The 12,376-nt window shown below is 44.5% G+C and overlaps 1 protein-coding gene across 2 annotated transcripts in view; it reads right to left on the bottom strand.

Annotated features, from left to right (window-relative positions):
- The window catches only part of LOC139302408 (forkhead box protein N3-like), a 50,799-nt gene that overhangs the window by 8,096 nt on the left and 30,327 nt on the right, over window positions 1-12,376 (bottom strand). The window contains exons 3-5 of one of the 2 annotated variants that reach the window (XM_070926086.1): window positions 7,660-7,811; window positions 3,601-3,606; window positions 785-843 (exon numbers count right to left, since the gene is read on the bottom strand). In XM_070926086.1, coding sequence (XP_070782187.1) covers window positions 785-843; window positions 3,601-3,606; window positions 7,660-7,811 — 217 coding nt within the window. The remainder of the gene's footprint in view (window positions 1-784; window positions 844-3,600; window positions 3,607-7,659; window positions 7,812-12,376) is intronic. The other variant, XM_070926085.1, reaches the window with a different exon arrangement.

Below are 12,376 nucleotides of genomic sequence, written 5' to 3'. Positions count from 1 at the left end.
CACATCACTCACTCAGACTGTGTGCGTCTAGAGGGAGTCCAGGTTTTCAGACACTCTCTCCAACCCCCGGCTCCTTGACCATTACTACTCCATTATCAGCGGCGATGGAGGGCGCGCCGCAGACGCCTAATGTATCCATTTCCCCCTCCATTTAGGACTCGGCAGCCCAGCGAGCTCCCGGAGTGATCCCTGATTGGGATTGAATGTCCATTTAAACTGCCATCCAGCCACCAGGGAGGAGGCCGGGCAGGGGGAGGGGGAGGGGGAGAGGAAGAGGAGAGGAATAATGGGAAATGCAGGGAAAAGGAGGTGTTAAAGAGTAAAAAGAGTGAGACTGCATGTTGTGTTGAATGGGGAAAGGAGACGAGGGGATTGCTCCCCAGCCTCTGATTTGAAGCTGAGATTTTCTCTCCCCTCTCTCTCTCTTTCTTCCCCTCCCTCACTCGCTGCATCTCTATCACCTCTTTCCTTTCTTTTTCCTTTTTTTTTTTTAAAAACTCTCGAATATGCCTCCGTAGGAAAAAGCATTCCTTCTCTGGCGCCGAGCCAAGTGTCAGAACTCAGCACTCGGTATTCTCAAGGTGCGCTTCTAAAAAGAGGGATTTGGAATTGAGATGATTGGAGTTGGCACATCCGTAGAGGGTGGAGGGAGGGAGGGGGAGGGAGGGAGGAGAGAGGAAGAGGGTGAGACAGAGAGAAAGAGCAAGAAAGAAAGAATGAAAGGAAGAAAGAGGCAGAAGATCACACACATACAGTACAAGACTTGCGGAGGTGAAACGGTTACCTTGTAGGAGAACTCCTCCGTTCTTTCTGAAGAGGGGACTCCCCGACCACAATGGAGGACTAGAAAGGAAAGAAGAAGAAGAAGAAGAAGAAGGGATGGGGGGTGAGAGAGAGAAAGAGAAAACCGGTCAATCATTTGATCATGTTGCAGCAGCCAACCAGCCCAGCAGGCTTCATCACGAGGCAGATAGCAAGGCAGGAATTTGAGCCCATAAGCCAGTGCTTCTGATTATAGTGATTAGATTCCCGGGTGTCCCACTGTTGCCATTATTCCCTGTGATTACCTCGGAGAATTACAGCCTCGCCGCTGTAGTCCATGGGGGTAATTTCTCATGACAACCCCCCCCCACCACCCGCCACTGGTCCATTCACACACATTCAATGAAATAAAATTAAAAAAAAAACCCTAATCAACGCACACTCACATTTAACTTGCGCTCATGTCACACGGGCATGTTTAAGACAGACGTGCGTACAGTGTGACACATTAAAAAACACGCTTTTAGCCATGCTCCTGCAGCAAAGACACACACACACACACACACAGAGGAACACACAAAGCCGGGGACTCAGTTTAGGTGATCATTGCACCACTAATGAGGGAGGTAATGATGGCATTTCTCACATAGACGGAGACATCTTCACTTATATGCACACACAAGAAGACAATAGATACAGTGCCGCTGGGGAAGCCATACTTTTAAGACAGAGGGAGAAAGATGGAGGGGCAAGGAAAGAGGGGTTAGGGTTAAGGGGAAAAGGGGGGGGGGGGCTTTTTCCAGGTTGAGTGGTCTTTAGCTCTCCATTAGATAACACGTCTGACTGCTCCTTTCTTTTCCTCTCTGTAAGCTAGACAGGCTGCTCTCAAACACAGTCATAGTGTGTGTGACAACATGGATCTTGGTCATATGTACACACACACACACACACACACACACACACACACACACAGACACACACACACACACAGACACACACACACACAACAGAGAAACAGGACAGACAAACACCTGGGGACGCTGTGAACTCTGAAAAAAGCAGAAGCAGCCCACTCGTCGTTTCCACTCATCAGGAGAGTTTCCTTTGTAATATGAGTCCTGTTTTATGTTCTGCTAAGCTGCTGAATGAGAGGATTTGGACGTCTGCACTTGTGATGTGGCTCTCACCTCACCAGATGCAGGGGAATAATGGACTCACACACACACTCACACATGCATGGCTGCACACGCACACACACACACACACACACACATACATACACACACACATTTACTGTACATGCACACACACACACACACACAGCAATACGAAAAAGCAAAAGCAGCGAACGCAAATTTCAGCCCTGAGCCACCTGCTGTTGCCATGGAGAGTTGCCACATTGCGTTGCCACGGCGATAACATATTTTTCCTGCGCTAACTGCCTGTCTGTTTTCCCTACCAACCCACCCCCCCGCCCATCACATTCTCCCCCCTCTCTCCCTACTCCCCCCTCCCTCCCTTTCTCTCTCTCCCTCTTCTGACTCTTTCTTTCTGTCTCTCTTCCCATCCCTGCGCTCTCTCTCTCTCTCTCTCCCTCTCTCTCCCCCTCTCTCTCTCTCAACAAATGGCTTCACAGTGCGACAGCACCTGCCTTATACTACATGTGTTGCCATGGCGGCGTTCCCGTTGCCAAGGCGACCCTGTGCATTTAATGTAGTGGGCGAGGGGCTAAACTCGTGGCAGACGCTCATTCTGCAATCCCCCCACCGCCACCAACATCTCCCCTCATCTTTTTTCTCCAATGGAGGGGAGAGAGAGGGTGGGAGAGAAAGAAAGAGAGGGAGAGATGGGGAGAGAGAGAGAGAGAGAGAGAGAGAGAGAGAGCGAGCGAGAGAGGGAGGGAGGGAGGGAGGGAGGGAGGGAGCTCCTCCCCAACCCCCTTGAGACACCCTTCCCTCCTTCCATCCATTCTATCCTCCCCTCCTCCTCCTCTCATCCAGATGCTGATGGGGTGTGAAGGAATGCACCATGGAGCTGACCTCCTACCCAGCATGCTCTCTCTCTCTCTCTCTCTCTCTCTCTCTCTCTCCATCTTTCTCACCCCACCCCCCCCCCACCCCCCACACACACACATTGCATATGTCAGATACATCCACATACACCTATTTGGACATGCATGCATAGTATACATGCATTCACACAAACACACACACCGAGTTGGACTGAAACACACTTGCATGGACTAACACACACACACACACACACACACACACACACACACACACACACACATACATGCAGATACAGTCACACACACTCTGAAACAAACTGCAGGTGGGGGTCGACCGGAGCGGCATGAGTTATTATGGTCCATGAAAAACCAAGAGGTGTGAGCGACAAAGAGTAGAGGACAAAGAAGCATCGTTGCTCTCCCTCTCCTCTCTCCCTCCCTCCCTCCCTCCCTCCTCAGCCTCTTGCTCCCCTCTCTTTTTCCCGCCTCTTCCCTCTGCCACTTTCTGTCTCTCTCTACATCTCCTCTGTCTCTTGGTTCATCTTCCACTTCCCAGTTGTGCAGAGCTGCTTGAGACAGTCCTTGACCTTAACATAATAGACATGCTGTGCAGCCATTCACAGTCATTACACTTCATAACATAATATTCTTGAGAGTGAGTGCTCTTGAGAGAGATGTTGTGTCATATTGATTGGACCTATATATGAAGGAAACTGGTAATACCTGATTCCATATTCTAAGATGTATTTATTTTTTATAGATGTATTCCCTAAACTTCTAATCCAGGCATTAAGACTCACTGGCTTCATACAGAACCAAACAATGACCTTGACCTTAAAGTTAAATAATAACACATTTTTAACTCTTTAACAGAGCGTTTATGTTAACTGAACTCTCTATCCTGGCTATACTGAATACAATATGAGGGGCGAAATTGAAAGTGACGTGTTTTTGTATTTTATAATGACCAGAAATCATTAAAAAAAAGCTCCACCACACTACTACAGGGTTCATACAGCTTTTTAAAGTAAAGTTTAAGCACTTTTCAAGCACTTTCAAGGTGCCTAAACCAAAAATGTCAATTTCATCACATCTAAAGTGTTACGATAAATGCAATTCTAAAAATAAAGTTTACAGAATTCCTTTACACCCACAGCATACAGTGTATGCTGTCACTTTGTATATTTTACCAGCTGTTCATATTAACCTTAATTGTATTTCATGCTAGCTGAGATGTCAGGAGACAAACAAATATGGCGACGGGATCATTTCATTTCAAATATTAAAAAGTTTTTGGTTTACATGAGTGATGGTATAGATAAAACACCAGATTATGTTGAAAATCAAGAATTTTTCAAGGAGTATATTCGAATTGAGGCATATTCCTCACCTTGAAAACATAACGGTTAAAATTAAGCATTTTCAACTTTCAACTAACCCTGTTACTAGCTTTTTTTTACTGGGACTTTCAGCCATATCACAACAGATCCGTCACCGTAACTATGAGCTGTGATGAAGACTGTGTGATGCGGCTGAAAGCTCAGGAAAAAGATAGTATGCAGACCTTGAGTGACGATTTTGTTTTTGTCAAATCAACATTTCCAAGGTGAACTTTTGTGCCATTCCCCCCCATGCACATCCACTGTGATCTGCAGGACTGCAGAACTTGTGTTTATTGTCTAACGTCATAAAAACTGTAACAGACCACAATTGCAAATTCTGACCTTTCTTTCCACCATGCCCCTGTTGTTACATGGAGCTTTAAAGGGTGACATTAATTACTCGTAGCCTATTGACCCCTGATTTTCTCCTTAAATTCACCAGTTTAAAATGGCTTTAAAGTTAGAAAATAACATAAATTCCCTCCTACTTCCACAATTCCATCACATGGAAATATCAGAGACATCGTGTGTATATTGTAAAAGCACATTTTACTAATTCAGCCTGACATGCTTAATATCTTTGGAAACTTTGGGAGGTGGATCCAGCAGCACAATGTAGCGAGAGAGCTTAAAGGAGCATACAAGTGATGTTCATGTTTTAGCCCATTAGCGACAAATTGTGCATACTGTACATGCTGTGCTCGTACTTTACATTTGCTGCTGGCCAATTTCTAAAGCACACCATAAATTCTTTGATTGATTTTTCTACTTTCCAGACTGCCGCTGGTTTCCATTAATCCAAGAATAACATAAGAAAGGCAAGTCACAGCGACTTGAAAGAAGCTTGTTATTCAATCATACAGTAGATAACATTGAGAAACCTTTACATGTTTCGTCAAAGTTGTAGGTGAAAGTTTCCAACCTCTGGAAGTGTTGATTTTCATATTGTGAAGAACTGAATGGAAACTAGAACTGCAACGATCAGTCAGTGAATCAACTCAATCAAATGGGCAGAAAATGAATGAAAATTAACTTATTTGATTGAAAAGAAATGTACTTCATTTTTTCAAGCAAAAATGGCCGCCTTTCTCTGACTGCAGCTCTGTGGGGATTTGTTACTTTTAGTACTGAATATCTTTGTGTTGGACTGAAAACATTTGACGTAGATGTGACCTTAGACTGACATTTTACAGACCAAACAATTAATGGATTTATTGAGAATATTGTCAGATTAATCTATTACGAACATAACTGTTAGTTGTAGCCCTAATGATGCCAGGAAGGTTAGATAACACACACACACACACACACACACACACACACGTATACTGTAGATACACACAATGCATGCTCTTCAGGTGCTGCATCACAAGGGACCCTGGGCTCCACTCTAACCAGGAAATGGACTCTCCTCACTTACTCTCTCATTTCTCTGTGTGTCACAATGCAAATGAACAGCCTCCCCCCCCCCCCCCCCCCCCATACTCCGACCTCTCCTCACTACACCCCGCCTCCCTGTCCTCCTCGTGTTCCGAATCCGGCCTCCAATTTGTTCCACTTCCCCATACCTCATTGTTCAAAATGACACTTTTACATTTTATGGTGAACCAATTATTCTGTCTTACACAGTCCGCTGGCTCGGCAAGCCAACCTGCCCGGATCAACTGGGGAGCGGGGTGGGGTGGTGGTGGTGGTGGGGTATTCGGAGAGAGGGAATGAGAGAGAGAGAGAGAGAGAAGGAGAGAGACGGAGAGGGAGGAAGAGAACAAGTGGAAGAAAGGGGAAAAAAAAGACGACTAATAGTACCTCTCGCTGACATATCCACAGGGACGGGCAGAAGAGCCGGAAACCGAGAAGTTGGCAAAGGGAGAGGATGGAGGGGAGAGGAGAGGTCACGAGAGGAGAGGAGGAAACAACACAGGTGGATGCTGGGGAGAGAGGAGTGTGTGTGTGTGTGTGTGTGTGTGTGTGTGTGGAATGTAGACAAAGGAGGATTTAATTGAATGATAAAGTGGTGGAGAGAGAGTGAAAAGAGCGGAGAGAGAGGGAGGGAATAAATAAAGAAGACGGGGAGCACTGGGTGCCCCACTAGTTATAATGTATGCCTGAGGATGAGCGTTAGGAGCCGGGGGAGAAGGCAAAAACAGGGGGATGGATCGGGCAGGCTGGGGGGAGAGAGAGGGTGAGGGAGTGAACAAGTGGAGGGAGAAGAGAGAGAAAGAAAAAAGAAAAAAGGCAACCAGCGCTTTTACCTGCGATGTGCCTGAGGGGGAGGGAGATAGGAGGAGGGATGAGAGTGTTGTTGCATGAAAACAGCGTGCAGAAAAGATTTAAGGAAAGGATGGGGCGGGTCAGCTATATAACGCCTGGGGCCAGGTGGGTGGAGAGAGAGCGACAGATGGAGAGAGAGAGAGTAGGAGTGTAGATGTTTATCTTGTATGTGCCTTAGGGCTACCGATTGTCTGTATCGATTTATGTATTGATATTTTTTTTTGATTAATCGTGTATAAAGCGTCAGAAAATAGTGAAAAATGCTTGTTTTTCTCATATCCCGAGATGACGTCTTCCAATTGCAATAAAAAAAAACATTTTTGTGCAAATGTGACAAAAGGCACAGAAGTTCGATCTTGGAGTTTTAAGAATTGCCATCGAATCATTCAACTGAAACCAACGTTTTTTTTCCATTGTCAGAGTCCTTACTGCAACGGCCCGGGTACAATTCCAGCCCGGGACCTTTGCTCATCCCCTTTCTATCTCCCACCTTTCCTGTCTCTCTCGTCCGTCACTATCCATTAAAGGTAAATGCCCAAAAAAATATTCATAAAAAAAAAGAGAAAGGCAGTAAATCTTTACATTTGAAAAACTGGAACAAGAAAATGTTGAACCTTTTTTTAAATACAAAACTGACTTACTTAAATTGTTGCCTGTACATGTTTTTTTGTCAGTGCTGACTAATCGAGTCAATGCGTCTCATGCAGTAACATTTTCGTATTCTTAACTTCTCTTACTTTTTTCACTCTGACCCGCCACCTGTTCATCAGGAGGTTTGTGGGATTTGATCATTAGCATAATCAACAGCCCTAAATTGCCGTATAAGGTTAGCAGTCCCGCTCCGTTTCTGGGAACGTTTAAAAGAGCCAGTAGACGATTGTGGTGGGAGTACAGTGACAGAAAACTGAAACATGTCTTTAGAAAGCATAGCGGTCCATGAAGAGGACGCCAACACTAGATGAGGGAATATTATGCAGAAGGTCATGTTAAACCATCGGATGCAGCCGAGGATGATCTTGGACAGAGACCTGCATAAAGACCCTGATGCAGCTTTCGGAGTGAGACAACTTTCCTAACGACTAACTGAACTGTACGTTGCCAAAATATGCCCTTAAAATTACAAAATCTAAAAGCATTTATCAATTAACCAAGCAAATTCATCCAATCAAGCGAATCCAATATGTCGTAGGAACTCATCAATCAATCGACCAATCAGATAAGAGTGCATCTTACCTATGGTGAAATGTCTGAGGAAGGGTGGGTGGGGAGGTGGAGGGGGTGGCCAGGCCGGGCGAGTAGGGGTGGTACGGCGTCTTCTTCAGCGCCTGGATCAGGTTGTGCCTGTACTCCGGGTCTATGGACCACAGAGAGCCTTTGCCTATGCTCTGGAAGAAAGAAAGAAAGAAAGAGAGAGAGAGGGGACAGGGAGATGTTATTAGAGGTACTATCAGACCCCTCAAAGCACATCACCATCAAAGCTACAAACACAAGTTTAAAGTCCGGATCTTGCACTGCATTCGTATTTACCAAAGCGCCTGTACACACAACAATGATCCCCGTATTCCCAAGGAGGCCAACACTCGAAACAACGTGAATTAATACATCCTCAACACCACCTCCCTCAATATTTTCCAATCCTCTGCCTCTCCTCAGGAAAAAATAAAAATCAAGAGGCTTTTTTTCTGATTAAGACACAGGGAGACTCTTTAACTTTTTCCACTCCAGAGGCGATGAGGGTGTGTATTTTTAGATCAAAGCAGCCCCCCCCCCCCTCACCTAATGAAGCTGTCGGCTCCCAATCCGAACGAAACCAGCCTATAGATTATAGAGAAGGGAGGGATATCAGACGGGCCGCCATGAAAACGCATTCCCTGTCTGCGTGCTTTCATCTTGCCTTGTCATCTGAATGTGGCAAAATCTGGCGTTCTGTGTACGGCGGATACTGAGAACGGCAGGAAGAGGGAGAGAAAAGTAAATATAAAATTAAAGGCGTCCTGCCTCACTTTGTAGTGCTCTGTGATAATGTGTAGGTACAGGCTGCAGGGTGGGGAGGTGTCATGACTGCAGGCTTCTGATTTCTGCAAGGAATCTATTAAGAGGGAAATGTCAGATATGCCAGAGCCGAGCGTGAGAGCATTAATTGGAGACAAATTGTAAAACCTGAGGAGCGTTTTGTATTGAAGTGGATGAGAAATACACACCTCATTGCCTCCCCTACATCTGTGCATTGCTCAAAAATCCACCAAAATTACAAGAAAAGCATTCACTTGTAGTGTCTAGCCACGCAGTTCATTTTAGTCATATTTGCCCAGGTTGAGAAGCATCAGATGTGTTTGCTACCACACCAGTTCAGCGGAGGTGAATCTGTTACAGCATTGAAAAATGAGAGTGATGGAGGACACTATTTCTGGGAAGACAAGTTGCTGTTTTTAAATAATTCAGTAATTCATGCGAAACCACAAACAATTTAAATATGTTTTCTATGCTTCCCTTCAGTATCATGTTGATCATATTGTGATCCTGGGTCCTCAAACTTCCAAGAAATACACTGCGCTAAAGAGCCCATTTAGGAGTGAAATATTAGTGCATTGGCTACATCATATCAACACCTTACAGGAAAGCAGCAGCGTCAAGTAGTGGCTAATGTCTCAGAAGGTGTGTGCTCTTCTCTGTTTGTCCTGCAGCCATCTAAGATCCCCCAAAAGCTCTTCTTAACCAACTTAAGAGACGTATGGATGTATGTGTCTTTAGTCAGAAGAAATTAGACAAATTGTTTTCATTCTGAAGTTTGTAAGCAGGTTTTTATTTTTACCTTTCACTTAAGTCCACAATTTAATTCAACGCCCTGACCCCAAGACTGTTGATAGCAAGTGCTCTATTATGGTCAAGTCACAAAACGTAGTACAGGAGGTGACACATTTCAATGAAAACACCTGGAATATTATTTTAAAGACCAAGTACATTACTGTCAGTGTAGCTGCAAAGTCAAGACAAAGACAACATACTTTACTTAAAACAATATATCTATATGTGTGACGATGCAAACTGTATCATTCCCAATGAGCGATGACCATGAAGAGCCTCCATGGAAACCTTGTGTCTCTCTGAATGTCTCCTGATCTCCTGATCGCAGGAAGTCCAGTGAATCAGTCAGAATCTTAGTGAGCACCACAGGTATGGTACCTCTGACATGGCAGGAATGCAAGAAGCTAATAGGATGTGTGTGCACTGTTGACCTGTGTCCCCTCTTCCTGGATTTTTGCATTAGTATGTAAGTTGTGTTGAACACAGGCCATATGTGCCATATTTTGCTCTGTGTCTGTGTGTCTGTGTGTGTGTGTGTGTGTGTGTGTGTGTGGGGGGCACAAGTGTGTGTGTGTGTATGCTGAGTTCCCTAGGGAGTGTGATATTACCCAGCGTGGTCTGCTCCTGGGAGTGCTTCTATTACTGCCAGCAACGCCTCTCCTGGAGAGCATGATATTACACACACATACGCTCGCTCCCACAGAGGTGACCCCCACTGGGCCAAATTTCCCCTTGCACCTCCAGCCCGCCAGCCGTTTGTGTGTATATATATATATGTGTGTGTGTGTGTGTGCGCCTACTGTCTGCCCGCTTGCCAGCCGATTAAATCAATGCTCCCTACAGAATCTCTGTCTGCCGGGGCCCCTGCCTCTGCCAACCAGCGAGCCAATCAAAACGCTCAATCTGTAAACCCCCCCCCATCCCCTACAGTCGATAGGCCAATCGCAAGGGCGCAGCTCACAGGAAGGGTCTGTCACCTGGGTTATAGCGGTCGCCTTGGCAACAGGCATCATCTGGGCATGGAAGCGAGAGGAGGTGAAATGGAATTTTCATTCTCCGACAAATTCGTAAAGTTGAGAAAAAGGCAGCATGTCTCAAAATCGATTATCACAAAAAGTGTTCGAGGTCAGAGACTGGCTTTAAGTTTTTTTTTAGCGGGGTTCAACTTTGATACAGTATGACAGATTTTAAAAATAGGATACCTCCACAAGGGTGGATCTTACAGCATCAAAGCAGGTGATGGAGGACTGTGGTCTTGACTTTCACCTGAAACTGTGTTTGTGATCTCCATTTATATCACTTCCTTCCTTCCTCCCTCCGTCCTTTGATCCCTATCCGGTCTCACTCCTCTGGTATGAGCACTACTTTCAGGATGATGTGTTTATTTGCGTTGCGTCTATGCGCTGGAAAATAGCCACATCACTGTAGCGCTCGCAGCTAAAGAGCAGGATTACACAACAAATAATCCACAACTCAAAACGTTAACCCCTACTTTAAGAAAAAGCTCATACTGTGTGAAACTAAAACCGACTAGGCACCGGATGAGACTTTAAATTGCAAGTTTAAGCAATATTACGCTTAAAAGAAATGGATTTAATGATATGTATCTGTGCCACTACACCAGTTTGTAGTAGTTTTGATTTGGAAAGCTGCAGTTTTTTCGGCTTCTCCGTGTTATAAAACTGCAGAATGCCGATCAGTGTACAGGTATTTTCATGATGGAGAAAACATACATACTGTAAGTTGCCTAGGACACGCCATCGGGTGAGTACAAGACAAAAGGGGAAGAAAGAGGAGACAAAGGCAGAGAGACAGAGAGAAAGAGACGGGGGGGGGGGGGGGGGGGGGGAATTGTGTGTTGCCAACATCTGTTTCCTGTGTTATATAAGCTGTGGGGGCTGGTCTCCCTTGGAAATGGGAGATATTAAAAAGTCCTGCTGCCACTGACCCCGCTAGTAACACTATACTACTGCTACTGCATTCCTATCTGCACTATTATCTTCTCACATATACATTTACCTATCGCATAAAACACCGTATGTACTGTATATCATGACTTAAAATACACTAGGACACAATTTTAGACAACTAAATCCACAAAAAATACATACACATACTTATTTACTCTGTAAAATGAACCAATCCTTACTACTTAAAAGAATAGTTTTTGTTAGTAGTAGTATAGTTTTGCCTTTTTCGGGAAATATGCTAATTCACTATCTTGTCGACAGATGAGAAGATTGATACCACTCTCATGTCTATGCTGCTACAACCAGCAGCCAGTTAACTTAGCTTAGCACAAAGACTGAAAACAGGGGGAAACTGCTAGCCTTGCTTTGCCCAAAGGTAACAAAACATGCCTGCCAGCACCTCTAAAGCTCACAAAGTAAAACCTTATATTTTGTTTGTTTAATGCATACAAAAAAAACAAAAGCTTCAGAGGTGCTTCAGATTTTTTCTACTTTTGCTAGCTGTTTGCCAGTCTTTAGGCTAAGCTAATCTAACTGTCTAATGGCTGTTGCTTCATATTAAACCGATAGACATGAGAGTGGCATCAAACTTCTCATCTCACTTTCAGCAAGAAAGCAAATAAGCGTATTTCCCAAAATGTTGAACTCCTCCTTCAAGGTTGACAACATTCTGTACTTTTCTTATTGTCAACAAATCCAAAACAACAACAACAAATGAATGCTTCTAACGTACTGCCTGTGTACCAAAGCCTGATATATCTTGTTCCTCTGTGCCATAGAGCTCCATTGTTGTCCAAAGCCTATTAAAACACATGAATGAGCCACACTGTTGCACTGGCTGACATATTGCTTTACTACAATAACCACGGCCACTGTAGTTTACTCTTCAGTCAATCCCACATACACCGTCCTGCTGCTGTAAATACTCACCACAGCACCAAATGTGAATTAATCAGCGGCTGAAAATAGTCCCCAACAAACGCACCATTTCCTCCTGTTTGAGTAACACTTGCTAAAAGCTACAGTGCCCAGCTGTTTTGGGAAATGACTTAGCCATTTTTAAAAATGAAACTTTATATCTGTCACCTCTTATAGACAGGACAGAGAAGTCAGACGGTATTGAAAGATGGATGCATTGTTAGTTTTGGTCTTTTTATGGGGTTTGATGATGATAA

The sequence above is a fragment of the Enoplosus armatus genome, chromosome 19, assembly GCF_043641665.1.
Source record: "Enoplosus armatus isolate fEnoArm2 chromosome 19, fEnoArm2.hap1, whole genome shotgun sequence".
Taxonomy (NCBI): Eukaryota; Metazoa; Chordata; class Actinopteri; order Centrarchiformes; family Enoplosidae; genus Enoplosus; species Enoplosus armatus.
The sequence above is the reverse complement of the archived record's forward strand: the minus strand, read 5'-3'. Positions and strand labels throughout refer to the sequence as shown.